The sequence below is a fragment of the Anopheles nili genome, chromosome 2, assembly GCF_943737925.1.
Source record: "Anopheles nili chromosome 2, idAnoNiliSN_F5_01, whole genome shotgun sequence".
NCBI classification, from domain to species: domain Eukaryota; kingdom Metazoa; phylum Arthropoda; class Insecta; order Diptera; family Culicidae; genus Anopheles; species Anopheles nili.
Window position 1 is genome coordinate 30,744,905 of NC_071291.1, and position 25,506 is coordinate 30,770,410.

The following is a 25,506-nucleotide window of genomic DNA, read 5'->3' on the forward strand; positions in this document are numbered from 1 at the left end:
AGCCTGTAAACTCCGATCCCCGAAGAAGGTCACGTGGATAAGCGGTAGCTTCCACATGCTTGTTTCGAAATAACAACCGCACACCCCACTCACGCTACTTCGCAATCAAACGCAATCACTTAAGCCGTGGGCCACTCCGCGACCCTTCATAAAACCATCCACGCAGGTGCGACATCCACCCGAAGGGCATCATTGTGTGCCCTCGAAATTGACTCAAGCGATCGGGTGAATATAACGCCGCATCAAACGCGACCCACCTTCCCCGTAACCGATCCGTTGGGATCCGCGCGCGAGCTTTTGCGAGACACAAAAGAATAAATAAATAAAAATTAATGTTCTCGCGCGATTTTGCGCAGCTATGCGCGACTTTCCACGTGGTGGGTAGATGCGCATAGAAAAAAAAAAGCGCACACGCGCATAAATGGCGGGCGGCGTGTTACACCCATTGATCGTGCCGCGTTTGAAACAGAAAAGAAAAGAAAAGAGATGCGCCCCATTGGCGCAACACAAACGCGTGCTTTCTACTTCTGAGGCGTACGCGCACCAAATCGCTGCTCGTAATTGTTTATTGCACACACATCGAACCCTTCAAACCCACCGGCCGGGGGTGGCTCAAGGGTTGCAAAAGAGTCGCGCGAAATGCCTGCGGTTGCGTGATCCCAACGTCGATCAAATCCCCACAACCATCGAGTGGCGCGCCCTTTTTTCTGCGTGCGCATCTCTCGAACGGTTGTCCGCTGGGAGTTAAAGGGTGAAACTCTTCGCTGCGCCCCTTTGCGAGGCGCGAACAAAGCCCCAACGGAAATTGCCACCGGGCGTGTCGTGAAGCTATTTGCACGCCGATCGTGCAATATGATCGTTTTGCAAGTCTCAAAACGCCTCATCGTGACGTTGGGCCAAATAGTTCACACATTAACCTGTCAGAGGGTGTGATATCAATCTGCCTTTGACCTTTCGGCGAGCGACCCCACGTGAGGGTGGGACCACACCCTACTATTATCTATTTGTTTTCACCCTTTCACGCACCGGGGAAAATCGGGGTGGGCGTGGGACTCGCAATTAATCGAAATCCCCAGCGAAGGTGGGTTCAGCTTCCACGAGGCGCTCGAGAGCCGTTAAACACCGAACGAATCCGATCCAGCCGCATAACGATTTAATGACGAATCTACGCCCGTCTGGTATGGTTTTTTTTTCGGGGGCTCATTAGCCGATGGGTTTAAGTAAAAATTAACCACCTCCGATGGGCTGAGGCCGAGAAAACGGAGGCCCTCTGCAAGAACCAACCCGTTCACCGCGTAATCGTTCCACTTTGGTCGGTTTGATTGCCGGACAGGCGCGAGGTAATTGTCGGTGGCGGATGTTCGTCGGTCCACCGCAAAGGGACCTCCTCATTCGGTGGGTAAATTCGGCTCGTTTTCCCTACCACAGGCGGGCAAAAGGGTCGTGCTCGGTTGAAAGTGAAGCAGCCTCTGGCGGCCTCTCGCGATCGAGTGGGAGATTTCTCTTCCGTTCCCAAATGCCGCGGCCATCCCGCGAGGTGGCAATTTATGCTGCAGCGGGTTAATGGAGTCGAAAACAAGAGGGAGAGAAAAAACACACACCCCCTCGAAGAAAAACAAACGGATAATGTCGGGCCCATCTGGACCGTGTGCAGGTGGTCTTCTGCCGGTGCTGGAAGGCACCTTTATCGAAAGCCATTGCTGGGAAATGGGTATCACATTCTTGAAGCAGCCTAAGACGATGCGCATAAAGGGCCCATGCAGCCCTTAACGTGAGACGACCACCGACAGCGCGCGTGATCCTGTCACCGATGCGCTAATAATGACGTGTCGTTGCGCAATCGTCAGTGGCGTCGGTGCCCTCGAATCGGTGAACCATTAAACGAGCCCCAACCAAGGCAAGCACCCAGCACCAGAAGAACTAGAATGGAAAGAAAATTGAATTACCGGTGCGCCCATCAAGCGCCACACGAGTCCCGAGGTGAGGGATGCGTGCAAAGATGATTATGATGGCCGCCCGATGGATGATGTGATGCGGCTTTCGCTCCCTACCGATGGTGTGTATGTGTGTGTCATTTTCCGCCATGCGCCGCAGCTGAGCCTTTTGCGCGTCTAATAGCACGTACTGTTAATGCAATTAGTTTCAGCACTTGCGGTCGTCGTCGAGCGTAATGGGCGTTCGAGAACGGCTCAAGAACCCCCTTTCGAAGAGGGAGCCTGTCGAGGGCGACGATCATCACCAACACCCGTGTCGCGATTTTCCCCGTCGTCAGACATCCGTGCCGCATCGATCACCAGCCAGCGGGACGTGTGAGCCAGCGAAGAAGAGCGATAGCGTACCGTAAACCTGCGGCGTACCGGGTTAACAGTTAGCGTCGGTTAAAGCCAACACCCCGGAAGCGGCAAGCAAGCGCGGGTTCTAATCACCTCGGATGCGCCCAGAATTTTCCCGGTTACGGGCAACTTCCCGCCGTACACGCTTCCGTGCCCCAGATTGTTGCTTCAGGGCGCCCCGAAGGGTTTGGTAACGGTTGGGCGAAGCCACAGGCGCACGCGTTTGTGAGCGCATTTTGACAGCTGGCCTACTAAGCAAAAACAATGGCAGTGATTGCTCCTGTCATTAGACGTCAGTTAAGTAAACTCTCGCCCCGGGGTAGCGTTTTGGGTCGAATATTACGGACGTTTTCTGGACGAATGCAGTGTGCCAATATTGCAAACGCAAACAATTTCTCCACCATCCGGGAAACGCTTTCTGGATGCGCATTCAATGTGCATAAAAAGCTCATTACGGAGATGGCAACTTTCGCACCTCACGAGATGCGCTTCGTTCCTGCGAGATGGGATGAACGCGTGGGGTGTTTTTTTCCCCTTGCACATTGCACACAGTGCATCACGGTGGTTTGTTTTCTGTTTTTTTTGCTACCACCACTGCAACGGCTACCCTGACCGAGGAGTGAAACAGGCTAAAAACACTAAACGCTGGAACCAGTTTTGCTTAATCGATCGGTTATTCAATACCGGCGCTCGCGGCACAGAAAACGCATTACTCTCGCCATCGTTCGATTGAATCGCCATGTGGCAGGGATGTGTGAGTGGTTTTGTGTTTCTGTGCATATTTTTTGTTGTTGCTACCTTTGCTCTCCCTATTTTTACGCCAGCTGCTTTTCTTCGCTATTCAATATTTGCGCTCCGCTCCATTACGATTGCCGCTCCGTGACAGGCCTGGTTTCGATATGAAAATCTGCTCGATTCTGCGCGCGAAAAGCTTGGCGAGTGGTGGAAAAATGAACGAGGTGGGTGTGAGGAAAAAAACCCTTAGACACACACTCACTCAACCACGCCACGGACAGGGGCTGCATTATGCCACCGTGCGATCGGTCGCGTGGTGTAACGGCGTAAAAGCCCGGCGTAAAAAAGCGAGCCACTGGCGGGAGTTGGCTCTTTCACTTAGCACGCACCGATTGCACACGATCCGAGTGCAAACCCGCGCCGGTGCATTCTGGGGCAAAAGTGTGGAAAACAGCAAAAGTGCAAGTGCAGGCGCGCACGATCATCACGATCATCGTCACCGGCGGTGATAACGATCGACGATCGCCGGCAATGTGGCAATGCGGGTGGTAGTTTCAAAACATCCCTGTCCGCCGACCCCGATGATAATTATGCTACCGAGTTAAGATCGACCATTTCCACACCACTCGCACGTGATCGATGGGCGACAAATGGCGAACGAACGGAAGAACTGCTACCTCCTGCGGTTTGATTAAAATGAGCCACCGTCCCGGAAGATGATCGTAAATTATTTAAAATGCAACGACGAAAAACAAAACTCACCCCATCCGCGAAGTGTCCCACCAATGGGGGTAATAATAAAGCTACAGAAAAAAAACGGCATAACGTGAGGGTCAGTCGCCTCGTAGCGTCAGACGCAGCCATAGCAATGCCGAAACCAGTGTTAGATCATCGCGTAAGCTTACACCAAAGCCCCTCCAGATCTTGGCATCACGGTGCAGGCGAGTGCAATTGCACCTTCTCCCTCCACGCGGGGGTTTAGTCGGGGTAAAAGAAAAAAATAAACTAGCCAGAGAAAAAGCAAGCGCACGCCAACGAAACGACGTAAGCCAGCCAAACGCCAGCCACCGGTTGCAGCATTAGAAACGACGGCGATCGCTGGCCGCCACCACCACCCAAAAGGGCCACGATCCCGACCGACCCAGGTGCAACTGCAGCTGGCGCTGGTGCAGTCTAGCGTTCACTTTCACCCGGGCAGGACACCAGAGCCGAATGGTGCACAGGCGGGTTCTTTCGCACCCCGACGCGGCAGTCAAGTCCGTCCTAGCGCGTGTGATCACTTCCAAACGGTGGTGTCCTTGAACGACCCGTCGAGTCGTCGTCCTTTAGTCCTTTCGTCCTGTGATAGTGTGCGGTTGTGTGGTTGAACTTTGTGGCCGAATTCGATCCGGCAATCCGGTGGCAGGGCGTGATTTTTCCTCGTTTTCCCTGTGCGTGCAATGGCGACCGAACGGATCGGTCGGTTACGTGATCGGTGGATGTGCGACAAATTGCTGTTGTTAGTGGTGCTGGCGGTACTGCTCGTACCGAGGCTATCGTGTGAGGATGCTGACCGTTCGGTACCATTTCCGGGGCCAGCGGTTTACGCAACCGGCCACGGCACGCAATCTGGCCCCGCGTTCGGCAGTGACCCAGCAGCTGAGCTGATGCTGCCCAGCTACGAGTCGGTGCCGATCTCGGGCGTCTACAAGTACGCGGACAACGTGTTCCGGGTGCCGAAACGGAAGGCGAAACTGTCGCACCCGGAAGTGACGTCCGCGAGAAAGTCGCATTCGAACCGGTCCACGGGAACCGGTCGATATGGGGACTCGGTGGCGTACGCGAGTGGCCGATCAGCGGCCTTTTTGGCTTCTCCTGGCTCAGAGCCGGTGGCTGGGCAATCAGAGACCTTGTTCCAGCAGTTTGCCGGATTGTTCGATCATGGCCGGTGGCAAGTGGCCGGGCTGAGAGGTCGCGTTGGGGAGCAATGTGCGGCCCACGTCGGGATGTATTTGCGTGATTTACGCCACCAGCGGGCTTGGGCGTTGAAAGGTAAGAGCGATGGGTGGATTTGACCGAGTGATTACACAACCAGGACCTCATCTGCGATCGAAAATTGTAAATCCGACAACACACCGCCAGATGGCGTCACTGTAGAGGGCCTTTACGCGAAAAGCCAGCATTTGTGCAGCGACGGGGGCACATTACGTGGTCGATTTATAATGCACCGGAACACATGAAAAGGCAAGGGCAGTTGATTGATTGAACCCATTGGGTGCTGTCTCATGGAGCCCTCAAACCCCACCCGCTCAATTGAAAGGATCTCCCGGGAGTGGAATTATTTATCGACGCTCCCGCATTGTGCCACCGTCCACGGGACGCATCCGACGGGACGATCCATTGCGAAATAATTTATTATGAGTGTGCATTAAATGGAGCCCAATCGATCAACCATGCCACCCCCTTTGGGTGAACCAATGCCACCCGATGCCAATCTTCCCGGTGGCAGAAGACCGGAATAACGAGGTCTAATTATGGTATGAGTAATTACTGTTTCAGCGCTTCATTCTCGCGCGAGTGGGAGAAGGGCAGAAGTTGAAGAAGATTTTCCCAGCTTCTGCGGACACAAAGCGGCTGGTTAGCGGCAGGTGAGAATGGCATACCGATGGGGAATTGATCGATGGGTGCGCTGGGTCGTGGTCCCCACGTGGAGGGACATTGTTCTCGTGGACCTCGTGGAGGTGCTTTCTGCGAGATAAATGCCCAAATGAAGATATTGTATGGGACGATCGGGCAAATTTCCACACAACCATTACTGAGGATGAATGCTCTCAGCTCGCATTAGTTGCATGGTTGTTTACCACTCCTTGTACACCTTGTCTGGCGTAGCTGAAATGGTCGAGTAGGCCTTGAGAGCTGGAAATTTGTCCTGCTAATAATGCTGCTATGTTGCTATAGAGACATGAAATGCAGCAGTCCATCCTATGAAAATATCAAAACTAATATTTCAGGGCTTTTTAAAGCCCAAAAAGGTAGCATTTCAGGCTGAGTATTCCAACGAGATACCAACCGCCATAGAGAACCTAAAGCATGGCTATAAAAATGACGAAAAAGGTCTTTCTTCGAAATGGACCCGAGATGAGTTCGTGCGCTATTTTTAGACCAACGTGCACCGACGTTTTTCGGCTCAATGGTAGAATTTCTTACTTCAAGCAGACCTTCCGCTAGGTAACGAGATGGTTCTACATGATGCATTACGTTTCACGGCGTTGTTTTATGTAACGGAGTTGGGTACGGCAAAAAAGCACGCCAAAACGCTGCTTGGATATTAAATTTTGAGAAAGTAACAAAAAAAAAAAGACATACGGCCAATTACTTAGCTCTACTAGCTCTACTGATCAAAAAGCACCTCAAGCGATGGAGAGAGGCTACGCAAATGTGCAATGTAATTGAGTTTAATCCTGGAATCGCCGGTTCAAGTGAATGTATGTGTGTTTTTTTTTTGCTTCCCTTTACTGCAATCTTCAAACTTTCTTCCATTTCTTTCAACTTCAGGCTGAAAGCTGCGTACGATTGAACGTTGTCTGCTTTAAATAATTCTATTTTTTTTGTCTCCCCATCGTTAGCTTTACATTAACCTACTTGCGATCAGTGTTACCTATTCGATGTATACGTTTTCCACATTTGCCATGAATTTAATTCAAAATTCCGCCAAACCACCATACATAAATTGCGTTAGACAAATCCCTTCCCTTCGCCCTTTTCTCGTCGCCCTTTAGCCCCACCGATAACGGGGGGTTGCCCATGTTTGGGCAGAAAAAAAAACACCATATTCTCTCGGTGCGGTCTAATGAGAGGAGTCCGGCACTGTTCGAGTGCAAAGTCATAAGCACCACTTGTGGCCGCTTACCACCCAATTAGACCGCGATTGATAGGCGATGTGAAATTGGCCACTCGGGCGTTTTTTTCTCCCCCCACCCCACATTCTCTCTAAATGCCCTTTACGATGGAAAAGTTCTGCCCAATGCTGGCCCATTGATGGGGGTGGAAGGGGGAATGGGATTTTCTTCCCCCCCTCTCCTCCCCCCACTCCAACAGTTCTGCAAACCACCAGCGATGAGGTGAAGCTTGTTCTCTGTGGGTTCGCTTGTGGGCAACGATCGCGTCGCTTTTTGCGCTGAAAAGCGGCAATAATTGGTACACAGTTACGCACCGGTGGCTTCATTTGTACGCACTTTGTTTTTATAACCTCCTTCCCGCACGGCGTTATGCTTGCTGGTTTCGTCCGATTTTTCGCGCAATTTTCGACCATGCCCTTCGTGTGCGTGTGTACATCACATGGGATGCCGCAATCGGGCGAACGGACGGTGAGGCCCTTTTGAATACCGCCGAGATTGCGCTAATAGAACACGGTGTTTTGGAATTAGCTGCCCACCGGTTGGTGGTGAAGCGAGATGAACAAAAAAGTGGAAGGAAAAAAGATAACCGCAAGAACGGTAAGGGCGCGTGAAGCACAAATTGGTGTGGCTTCAAATTAGCTGAACGGTTATTTTAACGCCTCGCTAACGCACGGTGCGGTTTTTGGAGGTGTTTGTTTTTGCGGCGTGATAATAACGATAAAGCCCACCGATTGGGATGGTTATTGGCGTAATTTTACAGCTTTAACAGCTTACTCCAGGGCGTCCTGTTGTGGACGACAACGTCATGTGTTTAAATTAGGAACACGATCTCAATGCCAGGTGATTGGCGTTCCAATATTCTCCAAACTCGGTGGACACTGGCTCGATGTCCATCTCACATGCTGCTGGTCCTTTTTCTGTGTTACCTTTATGTATCTGTACAATACATTGTAGCACGTGCTCTCTGTCCTTGAATCCTCCAAAAATGAGCACCAAAAGGCGTGTGTGAGGATGAAAATAGAATAACCTTTTCCGATGTATACATTGTCGTTAAGCTCATGCAAAGGCTGCTCTCCTTAGTTCCCTGGAAACAACACAATTCAATGGGCGGGAAAGAGTAGACGGGCTCAGGGCCGCAGGATTCGATTTACCACCACAAACACCAAAAAAAAGGGATCAGCTAACCATTTTCACGACACCCCTCTATGGGTGGGAAAATAATGGTTCCCACAGCATGCGCGTAACATATATAAACACAATGGCTACAACGGTTTTTTTTCGTCCCCACCAGCGAGTGACTCGAGCGGCCGGTACGGTGGTCAGTACTTCTTCGGAAACGAGTTCTGGATGGGGTCACTGACGTTCTGCGACGAGGTGAACCGTGTCCTGCGCCACACCCCAATGCCTCCCGGTGCGCGCCAACTCGAGATGCGATTTTTCGTCGCCAAAATCTCCGTCCAGCTCGAACGACTCCTTTCCACGCAGGTGAGTCTCCAAGCATTCGAAAACCTCCTCCCCCCAATAGGGTGTTGTTTTGATGCCCGTCTTTTTTTTTATTTGTTCGGTTGCCCTCTTCCCTCACCACCACACATGTTCTTCTCTACCCCATCAGTCCAGCTCGATCCTGCTGGGCCAATGCCTGCCGAAATCGTGCACAGTGGATGACGTGACCGAGCTGTTGCGCAGCGATCCGATGTTGAACGTACTGAACAATGGCACAGCCTCGGTGGAGGCACCACCCAGCCATCCTGCTGGGCCCACCGCCCTGGCCGTCCAGCACGTGCGCCCCGTCCCCGGGAGCTACAATCTGTGGAGTGACCCGAAAGTGTTTGCACTGTTGTACGTTGGCGCATCCCTATTTTCCCTCGACACGCCGATCCCTTACCAATATCTATTAATATCCACACCCACGCCTGGAAGTCGTCCTGCGAACGGGAGGGCGGCCGGGCGGCCGGGGTGGGTGGTAATAAATTTCATTAATAATTAAGTTGCCTATTTTCAGCACGGTCCTGACGGTGCTGAGCGCGGTCATAGCGTACGCTTCCTGCGGTGCCGGTTCGGACCGGAACGCACGCCGCCAGCAGGCGTCGAAGGCTCGCCGGTTGAAGGGATCGGATCGCACGACCGGACCGGATGGAGCCCGCGGTGGCGATGCCCTCGAGATGCACAAAATCAACGTCGAGAGTAACAACAACGTGTCGGGTGGAGCATCGGGAGCACCGAACGGGGCTGGAGGACTCAGCAAGGACCGCAAAGGGACACGCTGTAAGTGTGCTGCTGGTGTCGTTGCAGCAGTTCACGGGCAAACCGGATGGAAGAGCACAGTGATGGTCACCGTGGGTGGGCTGTGTGTTCTAAATTATTGGATTTTGTTCACTCTGAGACGGGCAAAAGGTGCAGGAATGTATTTTATTATTTTTTCGAAGAAAAAAGCCGTAGCTATCGATAAAAATTATTAAGCATATTGGTACCACGTATTTAGTAGGTTGAAAATTTCACAAATCAAAGTTAGTGAAGGTAGGTGAAGATTTAAACACAAGAGATTAATAATCAGAAAAACATGTTTATTGAAATTTTTATCAGATACAAGCATATTTTTTTTGGATTCTATAAACCAAGGCTAACTGATCTGTTACCATAGATACGAAGCAAATCCAAACAGAAAATCAAATCAGCCACTTCCGTGTCAAAGGAACAAAAACCTCCATTCTCGCGACCATCACTGTAGCTCTCCACTGACCGCACGGGCTGAGAGCGAGATGTTACATTGAATATTACAACCCCCTTTTCGTACGGGAGGCTGTGAGCCACGAAGATCCCGTGTAACCGTTCTGCTCGCACGATTCCCTCAAATTTCCGTTACTTACCGTTGCATATTTGATGCTTTTCTTCCAGTCTCGCTGAACGACATCCTTGCCTGCTTCGATGTGGGACCGAATGCGGCTGCGATCCTGTCGGTGGATCCCGCGAACGAGGTACCGTGGTTTACTGCACATACAGACACACTTCCATCGGAACGGTGGTTATTGCCAATGGGGCTGTTAAACGGGGCAAAATGAAAATGTATCCCTAGCACTCCCACAACCGGGTGGAAGCTTTACACAGATGGCAGGCTATTGGTCGACGACGATGACGATGACGACGATGCCGTCCATCTGTGACGACTAATGGCATTATAAAGGCAGAAACAAACGAATGAACGAATGGGGGGGAGAGAAAAAAAATCCATTTCTGGTTTCGGCTATCACTGAATGATTGATAATCGAGCCCCGGGAAGTGCTTCCTGAAAAGTGACCCACACGTGTGGAATGGAACGCCGGAATGCCCGTTTTCCCTGCGCCTAATGGCTTCTGCCGATCCGGTCCAATCGGTGGCCATTTCTCTGCCGGGTTAGATAATTTAAATTTTTCCATCCGACCTCCCGCCGGTCGTGCGCCATCAGCCATCAGAAGGGATCGGGCGTTTTTGCGTGATTGGCCACCGGCGGTGTGCATCCGATGGTGCTCATCAATTCTGGCCCATTCCGGGCGGGTTATCTGGAATGGACGTTAGTGCGTTTTTTTTTTCATTCTCTCTCATTTTCCTTTCCCCGATGGTCCGATTTGATAAATTCCGATTTTATCCCCACGTGCTGCGCCGAAGCCCATCTAAATATAGAGGGGTCGAATCGAGTGCACTCGATGAGTCGTTCCCGCATTCGAATGAGTCCCCCGGGAGCGATTGATACCCCTCGAAATGGTGATTCGATGAGCTTCTGCGCTTTCTACACCGCTGGGCTTGTTCATCCAATTTGGTGGACTTCGCTCTCACTCTCTCTTTCTATTCTTCCCCAACAGGATGCACTGACCTGCGTGCATGGGCTGCGATTGTACTCTCTACTATGGACGGTGTTGGTGCATACGTACCTGCAGCTGTTTGCGGTGTCCGAGAATCGCGTAAGTGACCCGGAAAAAGCCACTCTTACCATCGTTCTTAACCCCAACAAACTCCCCTAACTTATCGTTTTAGTTCGCGCGTAAGATAGCCGAACGTTCGTTCCCGTATCAGCTTGTCGGAAATGCGACCTTCTCCGTGGACACGTTCTTCTTCATCAGTGGGCTGCTGATCGTGTACCTCTACTTGAAGTCAGTCTCGAAGCAAAGCACACCCACCCCTACTAAGATGGCCAGTGGTGAGGGAGGTGAGAGTGCCCCCACGGGAACACTTCATCGTGAAACGGGCCGAAACGGGTCCGGGAGCCTTGCCAGTTCTACGCGCAAGGTCGGATTCTCGATCGTGTACCGGTATCTTCGGTTGACACCGGTGTACTGGTTTACGTTGGTGGCGAACGAGCTTATCCTGAAGTAGGTTTACAGGACACTGCAGGAGATCTTAACGCACCCAGTGACCTGGATCTTGCTCGATCGAATCTAACTTCAGACGGGTGTCTTCTTCTCGCTCTGCTACAGGTGGACGTACGACCGGTCGGTGTTTACGCCCGGTATCATCGATCACATCACCTGCGATCGGTTCTGGTGGAGGAACATCTTCTACGTTAACAACTGGTACCCGTTCACCGAGATGTGCATGATCTGGTCGTGGTATCTTGCGAACGATATGCAGTTCTACGTTATCGCGATCGTTCTGCTCATGATCTCCTCCAGGTGGGTTTCAGATGAGGACTTCGAAGGACCTCAGGAATTAATGATCCTCGCTCCGTGTGTTGTCTTTCGATAGGAATTTCCGGCTAGCAGTTGGGTTGCTGTTCTTGTGCCTGGGTGGATCGTGGCTGCTCTCAATCTATTTCTCGTTGCACTATCGCTACACGTACAAGGTGGCAGATCCGTTCGAGTCCTTCGACATCCTGTACGACAAACCGTGGCAGCGCATTGGTCCATACATCGTCGGTAAGTAGACCCCCCATGACTTGGATCTGTTTAGTCCTCGTGTGACAATCACCTCCACTGATTCGGATGCAGGTATGGTGACAGGATACATCCTGTACCGTCGTCCTACGGCTCCAAGGATCGTGCCTCCACTCCGGTTACTACTGTGGACCCTCTCGACCGGTACGCTGATTGCGTTAATCTTTGGCGTCTGGAACGGTGAACTGAGCGTGCACTGGACGGCCTGGTATGTCAGCGTGGGACACACCGGTAAGTTTTGGCCATTTTGAGCTCATTAGGTGAAGTTTATGGAGCCAGTTCGTGTTGCTTTTGACCATTGTGGAGAGCTAATGCGCTTTCAATCGATTAATTAAAAGCCGAAAAGCCAAATTCAGAGCATTAATCGTCGGAATGTCGATGGAACGCCGGACTCAGCTTCCAATCATAACGAGCCACGAAACAGTGGAACGATAATTGGGCTGGGGAATTAATTTTTCCTATGACAATTGTCGAGTGTCGTAAAATGTGTTTCTCGAACGATAAAAGGTTGAGCCTCGCGGTGGGCAGGTGAAAGCACCGGTAAATGAAACGTTGCCAGGGAAAATCCGTGGGATTAAAAGGGAAAATCTCTCGCACGCGGCTCGATTGCGACGGTAGCAATGAGGAAAATCGAGTGATAAAACCATTTCTGGCAGCGTTCGCTCGAATGCTGCCTTAAATGTTGCAGGATTGAGCACCATCCCGATCGATTATTAATGCACGGTGCATTTTGAAGCGGCAGATGCTTTTGAAAATTGTTTTTACATCAGCTTGCTGGATGTAAAACCGGAACGGGGACGCGCGCTGATGGAGCTGCGCCATTTTTAATGGACAAATAAAAGCTTGCTGTCGTAAATATTTAATACTCACCCCCGAACGAGGGAGCGCGAGTTATCAAGCGAGCTACACCGATATGCACAACATGGGAAGGATAATTCAATTTCACCAACCTGCACACCACAGCTGTCACAATGGTTTCGAGTGCACAGAGTTCGCAAAAACAGCCCCAGAAAGCACACCTCAGCTACGTACTCGTGTCGGTTGCGCGAGAGATATGCTCGAAAAGTTTTCACTCGCCCGCGCGAAAGTTATCCCTGCGCCCGTTCATGTTCGGCACGCGAGGCATTGTGTCCTCATCTTGTTCGTCCTTCCACCCCAATACTGCCGCTGACACTTAGGTGCAGGGTGAAAGTGCCGAAGCTTTCGAACAAGTGCGTTCCTCGACGGTTCGGGCTCGTTCTAATGAAACCTTTTCAGCCCATTTACCGGTGCCTATTGGAATGCAAATTTTCTTTCCCGGCATCGTGCACTCATCAAGCGTTCCCTCCTTCTCTCTATCTCTCTCTCTCACACACACACACACACGTTTGGGCATAGTAAAAGGGACGCATCCCGTCGGTACGAAGTGAAGAAGCACCACGCCGTGAAAGCCAACGCCAGGTGGATCCGAGTGGCGATACAAATGATGATAATTTGCACTTCAAACGCTTCGCTGATGGCCAGCTGAAAACCCCCACCGGAGGCGCTCGTCTAGTGGCGAAGGGTGGACGCTTTTTGGTGGTGTGCAGCAACTAGAAATTACTCACCCTGAGAGCAGAAGCAAGAGCAGATGAGAAGTAAAAAAAAACGAGAAGCGCGTGATGAATGAACCGAAGAAAGCGCCAAAGCTGAAACTTTCCGGATGGGACCGACGGATTTGTCCGGGATCGGCTTCACTCTCGAGTATCCATCTCACAGCGGTGGACACTACTACCAGGCGGACTTGTTGACACTGTTTCGGACACCCTCTCTCTCTCTCTTCCCCCCGAAATCTTCGAACCATCGAAGATCGAAACCGGCCCGCCCGGTGGAGTGCATCCGGCCGCTGGCGTCACGCGGTTTTGGAGGCGCATTTAGCTTCGCTACTTCGGCCACCGGGTGGTGCTAAGTGTGGGGCGCCACCCCGATTTTCGCTTTCCGCCGGGGCGCAAGAAAAGCGAGCTTTCCGTGAAGCTGGCCTGCGAGGGGGGGTGGCCATCGGAGGCGACCCGGTGGCTAATTGAAGTGCTGGCACGAAATTGTACACCTTCGAGCTCGACCGAATTAGGATGCTACACCGGGGTTTGCCTTGGGTGGGAATCGGTTTCGAGTGGAGGGAAAGCGGTCCACCGAAAAAAAAAGCTCGAAGAACCCATGCACAGAAGTGCGTGTGTGTATGAGCGAGAGAGAGAGAGAGAGCGCTTTTTTAGATGAACGATGAAGTTGAGGTAAAAAAAAAGCAAGCACCATGTGAATCTTCGTTCCGTTTCCGATCGATTTGATTCGTCAAAAGACCGTACGGTGGCTGCCATTTCCTTCACTTTGTCCCTCACCTCAAATGGCCCTCCGGAAGGGAGAAGGGTGGCTTTGCGGACGGGCAGGAATGGTGGCCCCAAATGCAGTTCGGTCGGTTGAGTTTTGGTGACTTTTTATACTCGTCCATCGGCCGGAATCGAATCAGTGTGTGGTGGTTGTTTGGAAAAGCTCGTTGACGTGTGGGCGGGAATATTTGAAGTTCATTGGCAAACATACGCACACACACGGGCATACACGCGTACACAAAATTTGAATACAGCCTCACCGGGCGGTTTTCCAAGTGTGACCAAAAAAAAACAACCATTTATGAAAGAGGCGTACCTGTGAGGATGCTAAGCCTGGCCTGATGGTGAAGAACCCTCGTTATGCTCGTTATGGTCGTGCAAGATGGCGAACTTTCCCCGTCGTAGCAAGCTGTGGAAAAGTGGGACCAACTGAGCAAAAAAAAAAACAACAAATGGTCTAGGAAAAAAAAAACAAAAACCTCCCAAAAAAAACATTGCCGCTTAATTGAAGGATTGCCTCTTCGGTGGGCACTAAAGACTCGCACACTCGCCGGTCTTCAATACCGGCCGCCACCGCCTAAAGTACGGGGATTTTCCCAGCACAAGCGGCACGACGGCTCGGTGGGAATCTTATCACCTTTTTCCGGTGGCCTGGTTCTGCGAAATAGCACCGAAACCGCGTGGAAAGTGACGCCGGTTGCGTGCTCTCGAGGCGGTGCGGTTCCATTCCACCGAAACGCACTCGAAATTACCATCACCGGCATCGATAGGGGTGGCAGGGGGTGTTAGATGTGTGGGTGGGTGGGAGGTGGAAAATTCAATTGCCCCGCTGCCCGACTTCCACTTCCCAAAAACGTCCCAAAGTCGGTGACTTTTGCTTTCTTTCTCTCGCTTCTGATGTCAGCCTACGGCCCCACTAGGCCAGGAGTGCAAGAGGGTGGAGTAGCAGGGTAGGGGGGAAGTGTGGGGTGTGGGCTACGGCAAACAATTACCGTCGTGGTCCACATTCCCGTCGATGTCCGGCGCACGGTCAGGCTCGGTGTCTGAAACACCTTCACGCAGGTAGCGTCTTAATTGAACGCGACCGTTGAGCAGGGAGGAAGACCAGCAGAGGGGTGGTTTTATGCTTTTTGACCGGCCAATTAAGGGTCAGCCTGACAGCAGGAATGCCCTCAGCGATGGCACGCTTCGTTCGCGAGGACTTCGTACGGAAACGCTGGCTCCAAGTGGGACCCATTAATACTTCCAACGAGGGCCTTTTTTTCTCATCGGTTTCGCTTTTCCAAGCCTGCTGTCGACGTGGGCCACGCAGGGAATTCTTCTTTTTTCTTCTTCTTCTTCTTCCTCTTCTTCCTCTTTTTCTTTATCTGCTCTCCATCTCTGCGCCGTTTCGGAGATTAAATTCCAATCGATCCATCGAGCGGATTCCCTAAATGTGAAACGCCATTAATTCAGCCCGTTGGCTGCTGTATTATTCATATGTAACATCTGCAATAATCAAATAATCGTCCCCTAACGGTCGAGGTCCTTGTCGGGCGAGTCCACGTGGTCTTCTTTCACCGTGTCTTTGGTCGCATTTTAAGTTGTTTATTTTTCCAGCGGGAAAAATCAATAACCGAATTTCCTCCCAAACCGAAGCTGCACCGGCGACTCATCGTCGTCCCATCTCAACTCACCCAAACACACACACATACACAGCTACAATCATAGATCGATTTTCACTTCATCTTGCCCTGGTCTTGCTCTCTTTTCTCTCTTTCTCTCTGTCTCCCTTAGGCTGGGGTCTGGCACTGATGTGGATCACACTGTCCTGCTGCTGGGGTTACTCGGACTTCGTAAACGGGCTGCTTTCGTACCGGGGCTTTTTCCCGCTGAGCCGGCTCGCCTACTGCACCTACCTGATCCACCCGGTCGTCATGATGGCCACCTCGTTCCAGCTCGAGGCCCCGATGCACCTCCAGCACGTCATCATCGTAAGTCGCGCCCGCGGTCGGCGGGTTTCCACAATTTTCCCGACCGGTTTCGCTGCCGCCCCGAAAATTGATTGCTTTTCAATTCCATTGTTTTTGTTTACTTATTCCACCCGCTCCCCCCCCAAAAACCACCCAATTTTCTCCCTCCGCGTGGTTTCGCTCTCCGTTTCTCATCATCTGTTTCGCTCTCTTTCTCGCCTTTGCCACCGGATCCCAATGTCGTGATCTTAATCGTCCGACCCGGGGCCTGCTTGGATGAGGTTTTTGTCTTTTTTTTTTGTTTTTGCTTCGCTTCTTACACTTAATTTTATTTTCGTTGCTCTCTTTTTCTTGGTACACCATCTCTCACACCCTGTGCGCCACGCAGATCACGGCCTTCTTCGGTAACGCGGTCATCTCGTTCCTGATCGCGTTCGTAATGTCGCTGATGTTCGAGGCGCCCGTCATCAAGCTGCTGAAGCTGTTCCTCCAGAAGGGCCAGTGAAACCGAAAATGCCACCGAAGGGCCCCATTTGTGGTTGGCGCGGTTTTTCACGGTCAAGTGGGGCAGCGGTGGAGGAGACACGACGCAGCAAGCGAGGGAAAACCCGAAACAAACAAACCAATCGAATCGACTACCGATCCGGTCCAGAGAAAGTGAGCCGACGACGTCCGGGGGACATTTCTTTTTTATTCTCATCCCCCACCCCCATGCTTGGAGCGATTTTATTTTCGGCCTATGAGGCGGAAAAATCTTTATCGAGGCCGAGGAAAACCACGTTCGGGGGCGCGTCAGTAGCAGCATCATCATCATCATCATCCGGGCAGCCATCATCAGTGACGCGTCATCTTCATTCGAGTGTAATTCGTGCAGGCGCGTGTCAAAGACTGATCAGGAAAATTTGTTTTTTCTTCGGCGTTTATTTGTTCTTTCTTTACGACGCTGTTTATCTACGGTTTGCTCCATTGCGTCCGCTTCGGCCTCATCTTTTAATCGTATCAGCGTGTGCTTTTTTTGGCACGGAAAAATGGCTCCTCCAGCTGAAGAAGATAACCGAAAATGGTGACCGACCGGCTAGGGTCTGGAGCTGGCGCCTCGTAAATCCGCGCGGTAGAAAGGGCCGCGGAAAACGCATTAGGCCCCCCGTGGTTCCGTTGCTAGGCTGTAAATGAGTGTGGCTTCCTTTTTGGGGGGAGGCACATGCTTGCGGTGCATGAAAATACCAGCTTGTTCGATTAGTGTTAGGACGTTTTTCTTGGATATACATTTAGCGCGTAGGTAATGTAAGGTGTAAGCATTCAACAAACGTTGATTAATTGAGCGTACAATAAAACTAACAATACCAACTACGTGGTGGTACGTTTTGTTTTAGATTTGTTCGCATTTGTTCTGAGTAATCGAATGCGTTGTTTCTCGGAAGAAAAGAAGTTATTTTTGCGGCTTCATAAGGATTCCGCGAAATAGAAATACTTGCTGAGGACGGTTAATTCAATCCAATCCAGCATTGTTCGGAGTAATCAACGTCAATTAAATACTCATCCTAACGTTACAGTTAATGCGAACATTTTGCTGAGCATGGCTGACCGTAGGGTGGAAAAGATTTCACTATTTTTTCGATGATTTTTTTTCTCTTTCCAAAGCCCGTATCGAAACAGGCATATATGTAGTTTCTTCCCTTAATCGAGATGATTTTCCTCTCAAATCGGCTTCTAATACAACGAACACACCAATCAAATCGTACACAAATCACACACCTTTATTCGTCTTCACTTCGCCACAACAGCGCCATTAGCCACGCTGAATGAGAGGGTATGGTGAGCGAGCGGCCTCGACGGCTAGTGGAAATGGATCAAACACGTGGCCCCGAACCGGAGCCCTCGATATGTCTTTTTTTCGCGTCGTCCGATCGTCGAACGCCGATTCCGCCGATCGGCTAGTGATTGTGGGATTTTGGGTTTACAATAATCGGTCGAAAAAGGGGTCCTCCTATGTACAAACTACTACAGCTACTACCACATTCAGCACAGAAGCACGGACATGCTCGCTAATCGAGCCTAACCTGGCCGCTCCGGATGGGGTTTCTGGGCCGCCAGGGTTGAAGGGTGTTTGAGTGCGTTTTGCAGCCGCAAATAAACCGTCCCACGCTCGTAGAACTCGTGACCCCAATGGAACCCAATGATGGGGGTGCTGTGGAAGGATCGGTCACATTTATTTCCACTGCAGCGGAAGGTTGCATACAGCTCCGGTGTACGTGTAATATTTGTAATTCGTTCGTTCGCAGCAGGAAAGAACCACCCGTGTGCTTGTGTGCTTGGGTAAAAGCTCGGCTTTTATTTCCATGGAATGAAAGGAAGGATGAAAGTGAACGGACTCGGGTGGTGGTTTTTCCCACCCCTATTTGATATGCTTTCTGTGCAGAGAACATGTACGGTCGTGTGGGCTTTTGTTTCTTGTGCACACCGCGCCCTTTTATCGAGGTTGGCGAGTAAATGAGTGTGTATTATTACTTTTTAAAAGCATTTCAGGTGTAGGCTTTTTTTTTGTTTTGGGACGGGTTTTAGGACGGGTGTGAGACCACCTGCACTGCCTTCTGCCGAGTAGTGAGAAAGGGAGACAGAGACAAGAGATGAAGGAGATTTCGAGGAAAACTTCCTCATAGATTAAAGCTCGTGTCGTGGTGTCGTTTAAAGCGTTCGAGGATTGTTACACGTTATCCAGGTGGACTGATTGATTACATCGGCGGGCCGGCTACACTATACGTTCTACAACACTTAGTTCTACGCGCCAAAGGGGCGCACAGGCGACAGGAAAACGGGTCACATGGTATATTCCACCATCCAAACACCTGTGCTGGGAAATCCCGACGGCTGGAGCGAGCCATCGACGACGCCTAGCGAAAGAAGAAAAGCGTTAGCTGTAATGTGCAGGCACTAAAACGCGACAACACTCAAATACTCACCAGATCGGTGGGGCGCCCCCAAAATGTGACCCACAAGGGATCGGAAGCAGGGGGAAACACTACGAATGTCCGGTGCTACACCTCCACCGAGCACATCGTCTCCTCGAGGATCGTGTCCAGCTCCAGGGAAGGGATGCTGTGGCTTATACTTCTCTCAGAACACAAACTGACAGCTCGCGAGGCATTGTAATCTGTTGCATTAGCGGGGTCCGGTATGCGTATATGTGGGTGGGAAGCAAAGAGACGCGAATAAACAAAAAAAAAAGTTGGAATTAGCTACATCCAAAGCCTGAGAACGCCCAACGTGAAGGCAGCCGTTTGCTTCGCTAGCGTTTAATTTCCCACTTTCGTCGGCTAATCCGAGGGAGCGTATTTTAGCAGCAAGCACAAGCGGAAATGCATCGCAGCAGCAGCAGCAGCGGCAGTAGCGTCAGCAGCAGCACTTCAGATGCCATCTGGAGGCGAGTACTTTGCGTGCTGCGTGCTTTCGTGAAGCAAAAGCGCCCAAATCCCGATTGCCGATGGTAAGTGCGAGTGTATGTGAGTGCAATATGTGTGTGTGTGCGTGTGTGCGTGTGTGTGGGGTGGAGGTGGGTGGTTGATTGGAAATGATTAAGAAAAGGTGCTGCTGCTCTACGCGTGTGCAACATGGCGCCGTTAGTTAGATGCGGTTCAGCAGATGCTGTTCTAGGGAAGCATTTGATTTGTCTATTTGTTGTTTCGTATGTTATCTACCATTAGCGTACGAAAGCACCAAGTGCAGGGGCCAAGAAACGAGAGCGACCCCGTGAAGAAGCTGAGATTGCTATTAATTTGAGCCAATTTACAAGCAAAGCAACCGTGAGCGTTTCCCAGGTCGAGCTGTTGAAGATCTAACCGCTTATTTGCTTGGTGAACCGGTGTAGAATTGGGGGTTTTGCTTTTTCTTTCCATTACTTTGTCGAACCCACTACTGGTTCGGGTTTAAGGGTGGGCCTTTTCAACTCACTTACCAGGGTGACGCCTTCGTGCGCCCGAATCGATCTCCAAACCCTATGAGGTACGTTGCATTGAAGTGATTTATTCGAGCTCAATTCACGTGCTCTTCCCGAACGGTAAAAGATCCGAGCTAGTCGAACGATGAATGCAAATGTTGGGACCTCTTTTGGTGCATCGCTTGGGAAAATTCACAAAAGAACGGAAGGATTTTCCATTTGGCAAAAGGCACCCTTAGCACCCGGAGCTCAGCTCAATGCCGCTTTTCAAAAGCGAGAAGGGAAAAACTTTAGTTTGTGCTCCGAACTGCAGGCTGAGGGATGTAACTCAATGCATTTCCGGCTCAATTGCACGCATCCTGGGCCAGGGAGCAAAGGGCAGTAAATTCTGTTTACGTAAACATAAAAGCAACATGCAATCTAACTCCGTTAATCAACGTAATTGAGTTAGGATGAAAAATATATTATTTACCGAGCCAACACGGGTGATCTAATCAGCACGGTACCGTTCTAACGACACCAGGTGTTAAATCGCACGCCACGGCCCATCAGGCGGATTAAAGTGTCATAAGCGCCACCGGGCGGGTCCATTCGGGGCCCTCGGAGTGAACATAAATAAATTAAGGCAGCCTTTACAAAAAAAAGGGGAAAAACTCCGTTCGAAGGACAAACGCTACGGAACCCGGTCGGGTGAAGCTAAAATGTTCCCCAGCAGAGCCATGCCTGCAAGAAAAAGGGCTTTTGGGAGGGTTTTTCCTTCGCGTTTTTTTTTGTGTTTGTGTGTCTTAAGCTCTTGTTGATTCAAGCCCACCGAAAGGTCAGGAAATCGACCCTACCCGCACCAACCCGCACCGGTAATTATTCGATCGTGCGGAAAAGCAACCGAGCCAAACTTTTGCCCCCAAAAAGGGTTTGTGCTGCAGTTTTTTTGTTGTTGCTGTTTTTCGTTCTTTCTTCAACGGCACCTTTTGTGAGTGGGTTTTGTTTTTCTCTCACCTTCCCCGCTCGTTCTAATGGGTTCAAATTAGGCGCGGTAATAGAAAAAAAGTGAAGCCCATTATGTGGAGCGTACGAACGGTAAGGGGATGGGTTTGGTTGGGGAAAACTTACTGCAGGAAAAAATGCGCCATCACGCCTTCGCCAATACCCGGCTGGAGCGGTAGCGGTGTGTGAGTGAATCACGCACACTTTCCGTCATGCAAAAATGAAGCAAAATAATATATCCTTTGCACCTTTGCACAAACCCCGGTGGGAAAGCAGGCTTTGAAACCCCGGTGAGGGGTGGTTGATGGAAAATGAAACGAGTATTTACCCGTTCGGTCAACCCATCTCAAGGCTCCCGGTGGACTTCCCGCGGGGCGCTGAAGATTAATTGCGAACTTCATTGCGCGTTTTGCGCGTTTTCCTTTCATTAGCCACAATACCCTGGAACCAAGGGGAAAGAGGAGGAAGTGACAGGTGGCGTGACGCAGGCAGAGAAGAAAAGCCATTCGTTTTTCTCGCGCAAGGGGCCTGTACCGGGTGGCTTCAATTAATCCTTACTTTGTTTTAACGCGAGCACCTCCACGACTTGTCCTCCCCCCCCCCATTCCGAGGGGATGGTTTTTGCAGAATCCTATTACGGCATAAATAACTCAAAGCGTCGGCCCGTCGCGAAACGTTACCGTGCTTGGGGTTGGCGCAAGGATGCTGTATCAAATTACGGTCTGTCCCGTGAATGGGGCAAGGGCCAAGGAACAAGGAACGTGTTTAGCTTTATTAAAAAGACGATACCCAGGAAGTGGGGCGGTAAATTACGCCCACACCAACCGAAAGAATGAAGGGGTGGTGAATTTTAAAAACCATACTGACCCCCTTCTACAAGCTTTTCCCCTAACGTTGACAGGTGTCAAAATCGACCCGGGAGTGAAGGAAACGTAATCCAAGTGACCCTAGCACTTTCGGCACCCTTTTCGGTCATCCAAGTGTGCCTTTTTCTGGCCCTTCTGTTCCTTGCTTCCTGTAAAACCAAACCACTCATGACGCGCGCAGAAATGAAGTGATGACCGTGCCGTGATGACGATGATCATTGATGGGTGCCGCCGAGAAGGTGTGTCGATTTTGTGGGGTGTTTTTTTTTTTTGGCTTAATTTTCTACGTGTCAACTCACTGAACCTATGTATGGCATTGATTCGCACCAGACTGACTGCGTGATCCTGGAGGTCGATGTTCCGGCGCCGATCCCGGTCCCTCGCCAGCTTGGCCCGTCGCCGCAGGCAGCATATCACCAGCAGCGCCAGGATGGGGAAACCGATGATGCAGGATACGATCGGTATGATCACCGTCTCGGGGGAAACTGCCGGGATTTAGGCGTGGTGAGTTATGGGGGGCAGTTTGCGCACCGCCACTTCCGGGAAAGCGAACGAACTCGGCCGACTTACCGGTGGGGTAGATGACTATGGTGGTTCTCTTGGTGTTTTCATTGGTGGCGAATCCTTTCGAAATGGTGCTGCTGGTGGAAAAGGCGCGAAAAGAACGCGCCTTCGAGCGGTGCTGGCGCTGGTTAGTGCGTGCGTTTCGTGGGCCCGCTTTCGTCCTTGCATCGACCGTTCATACCCACCGGGCCCTTGCGCCCTTTATGGAGGTCCTTCGGTCGTGAGCCGTTGGTTCGAAGTTCGATTAATTGGATTTTACCTCCCGAAAAATCAACTCTTCCACGCTTGAGTACGCAAATTTGCTCGCGAGTGGAAGAGTCACAGGGGTGTCCTGGTGGGGGTGGTGGTGGTGATGGTGGTGTTGAGAGAAAGGGAGAGGAATTTAATATCCCCTCAATCGGGCACTCGCGTGCCACGGAATTTTCCTGCCACCGAACCTTGCTCACGCCAATGACCTGACCGGGATATGCTTCGACAGGATAACGTTGCAAGGACACGCAAAATAAACACACTCACATAGACACACACACACACACAGGCGCACACTAGCTCAATGGTTTTGTGGTGCCGAAAATGTGGGAAAACAAATGAATCTCCCTCTGCACCCCCACACACAAACATAGACGCACTTTCTGTCGATCGATGTGGCTCCGTGTTCCCGGCCTCGAATTTCCGTTTCCGGCCCGCTCGTCGGTATCTGATGGAAAATCCTTGCTCCAGCGATCGAACCGTACCGAATACGAGTGCACTTTTCGCCGAACCTCACCACACACTTCCACACAGGCTCCGAAACCCCGCGTTGGCGCTCAAAACATCGACCAACCGGAACCGGTTGTTGCGTGCAATCAGACCAAACCAAAGCACGGAACACGCGACGGCAAACCTCGACTCAACAAAGCTTCAGGTTGGTACGCGACCTGCGACTGCACGGCCGGCCTCTGTGCGACTGACGAAGGACGAAGCTTTTCCACCGTTAGGCCGAAGCTGTCGGAAAGCTTTCACGGTTCGTGACCCGCCACGCGATCCGACCGGGACCGGAAGGACATGCGCACACGCGATAAAGGCACTCTCCGAACACCGGCACTCAGTCAGCTGTGCTTTGGAGAAGTTCCCGTATTCGAAAGCCTCTTACGATGCCCCTTTTTGGCGGGTTGTAAGGGTGGCTATGGTAGAATGGGTGAGTGCAATCGCTGTTAGCGGGTTGTTCGACAAATAATAAAAAAAACACAAAGCAAAGCAGAAAGAAAAACGAGCCCCTTAAACCCACCCCGATTGTCCGATGTACCGAAAGCGATCTTGCCGGAGTTAATTATCGATAACCTTCCGGGGCGGCCCTTTGGAGGGCAGCAGCAGCAGCAGCAGCAGCGATGGCGCGATTACACTTCGAAACAAAATGGGGGGATTTTGACGGTGTCCGGATTTGTCCGCCGTGAACGACGCTCGTAAAACCGGTGAGCCATAAAAACCACGGTGGCGGCGGCGACGATGGCCAACGAACGACCGTAAAATGGTCGCGAAACGCCGGCGATGATTAACCGTTTTCCACCACCCTTATTGGCGAGCCACCCCTTCCAAAGGGGTGGAACCAGAGGGACACTAGAGTGTGTGGCCATTACTGTGACGGCGTTAATAAATTGGCAGCTCTTTTTAGTGGCCCCGTTGGCTGGCTCACTAGCGGAAAGTGTGATGTTTTTCTTGTGCGTGCGTATGCGTGTGTGTTTGGAATTGAAGCACTTTCCCGGCAAATTTTTTTGCATCCTAAAGTGGTTGTCAAAAACAAAAAAAAAGGTGTTAGTAAAAACAACACATGCAATTTGCGTTTCGCTCCCTGACACGGGTGGTGCGTGTGAAGTTTTCCCTGTGATTAGAATCATTTTTTATGGCACGCCCGTCCCGAGTTTGGGGAAGAGAAAACGATGGTTGTGAGCATACAGCTTTCCCAGCTTCTGCTCCCTGTAAACTTCATCCTGGGTTAGGAGTAATCAAATTAACGCCACTGGCGTCCCTCAATTCTTCGAGCAGAGGAAAAACGAGCGGGAAAAAAAGGAAGAAAAGGCCCAACATCGGTCGTGCCTTTTCACATAATCCCATGCACACACACACGCATACACGACGCTGATTAATTTATGCCACTTTGAGCCCGGCATTAAACATTAATGCATGCTTGTTTCAGGGGGTGGTTGGGTTGCAAATAAAAAAAAAATATACAATTTTGTATGAGACACATTCCCGTCCCGGTTCGGCGAGCGACTTCCCCATAATCGTGCCGCCACATTCCACCGGAGCACGATGTTAACAGCTGTACGCTTTTCCTCGACCAACCTAGAAACACGATGGTAGAGAAATGAGAAAACGCCATGCAGGACGCCATCGGGCACGGGAAAAGGCAGCATTCCTAAGCGCATTGTCGGAATTATGAGAAAACTCCCTAGGGGCACTTCGCTGTGGGGCAAACAACGAAAAAAACAGGACCCACGACGGGCAACGGGATCAGGTTGAGAAGGGTCATGCCTGCACACGGTGCCTTCCGGAAAATGTCCTCTCCGGTGGCCTTTACCTTTAACTCGATTTCCATGGCGTGCGTGCCGTGGGTTTTTCGACTTCCCTTCTGGACAAAAAAAAGAACCAAAAAGCAAAGAAAAAACTGACCCCAAAAGTTAGCCCAAACGTCAGCGTCGTGGAAAGCGGCGCTCGAGGGAAAATATCCCCCGGAAACGGAACGGAAACTCAATACCCAACGCGTCAGTAGTAGGATGGTGTCGCAGCTAACTTTTCCCCACCCTCGATGGTGCAAGACAATGAATTGGATTTGTTTTCCGTCCCACCAAACAGTGTCCCACGTCGCTTCCGGGTTGGAGCGTCAGGATGGAAAAACCACCGCCGGGTGGTGGAAATAAACCATCACCCTTCGAACGTAACGCATCGAGCACGTGAGAGAAACGCGCGCACGATCGAGCACGTCCTGTTATTTCCCCTATCGAGTGTGATAGAGAGAGAGAGAGAGAGAGAGAGAGAGA

General features: G+C 51.1%; 1 protein-coding gene and 1 long non-coding RNA gene across 2 annotated transcripts; one reads left to right on the plus strand and one right to left on the minus strand.

Annotated features, from left to right (window-relative positions):
- Window positions 1–4,507: 4,507 nt before the first annotated feature.
- LOC128721391 (O-acyltransferase like protein) lies at window positions 4,508–16,646 on the plus strand. The gene is made up of 12 exons (XM_053815146.1): window positions 4,508–5,099; window positions 8,238–8,431; window positions 8,559–8,785; window positions 8,949–9,211; window positions 9,842–9,921; window positions 10,783–10,881; window positions 10,955–11,289; window positions 11,395–11,589; window positions 11,663–11,832; window positions 11,905–12,081; window positions 15,966–16,162; window positions 16,530–16,646. Exons 1-12 carry the CDS (start codon window positions 4,508–4,510, stop codon window positions 16,644–16,646), a joined length of 2,646 nt encoding a protein of 881 aa, XP_053671121.1.
- A 1,768-nt stretch (window positions 16,647–18,414) lies between these two features.
- LOC128720191 (uncharacterized) lies at window positions 18,415–22,265 on the minus strand. Its single transcript, XR_008410763.1, has 3 exons — window positions 22,253–22,265; window positions 19,102–19,292; window positions 18,415–19,032 (listed from the first exon to the last, which is right to left on the minus strand). It is a non-coding gene; the product is annotated as an uncharacterized LOC128720191 (long non-coding RNA).
- Window positions 22,266–25,506: the final 3,241 nt, after the last annotated feature.

Coding starts and splice junctions, on each gene's coding strand:
- LOC128721391 (XM_053815146.1), top strand. CDS start 4,508: ATGGCGACCGAACGGATCGGTCGGTTACGTGATCGGTGGATGTGCGAC. Junction 5,100..8,237: donor GCGGGCTTGGGCGTTGAAAG/GTAAGAGCGATG, acceptor CGTCCCCACCAG/CGAGTGACTCGAGCGGCCGG. Junction 8,432..8,558: donor AACGACTCCTTTCCACGCAG/GTGAGTCTCCAA, acceptor CTACCCCATCAG/TCCAGCTCGATCCTGCTGGG.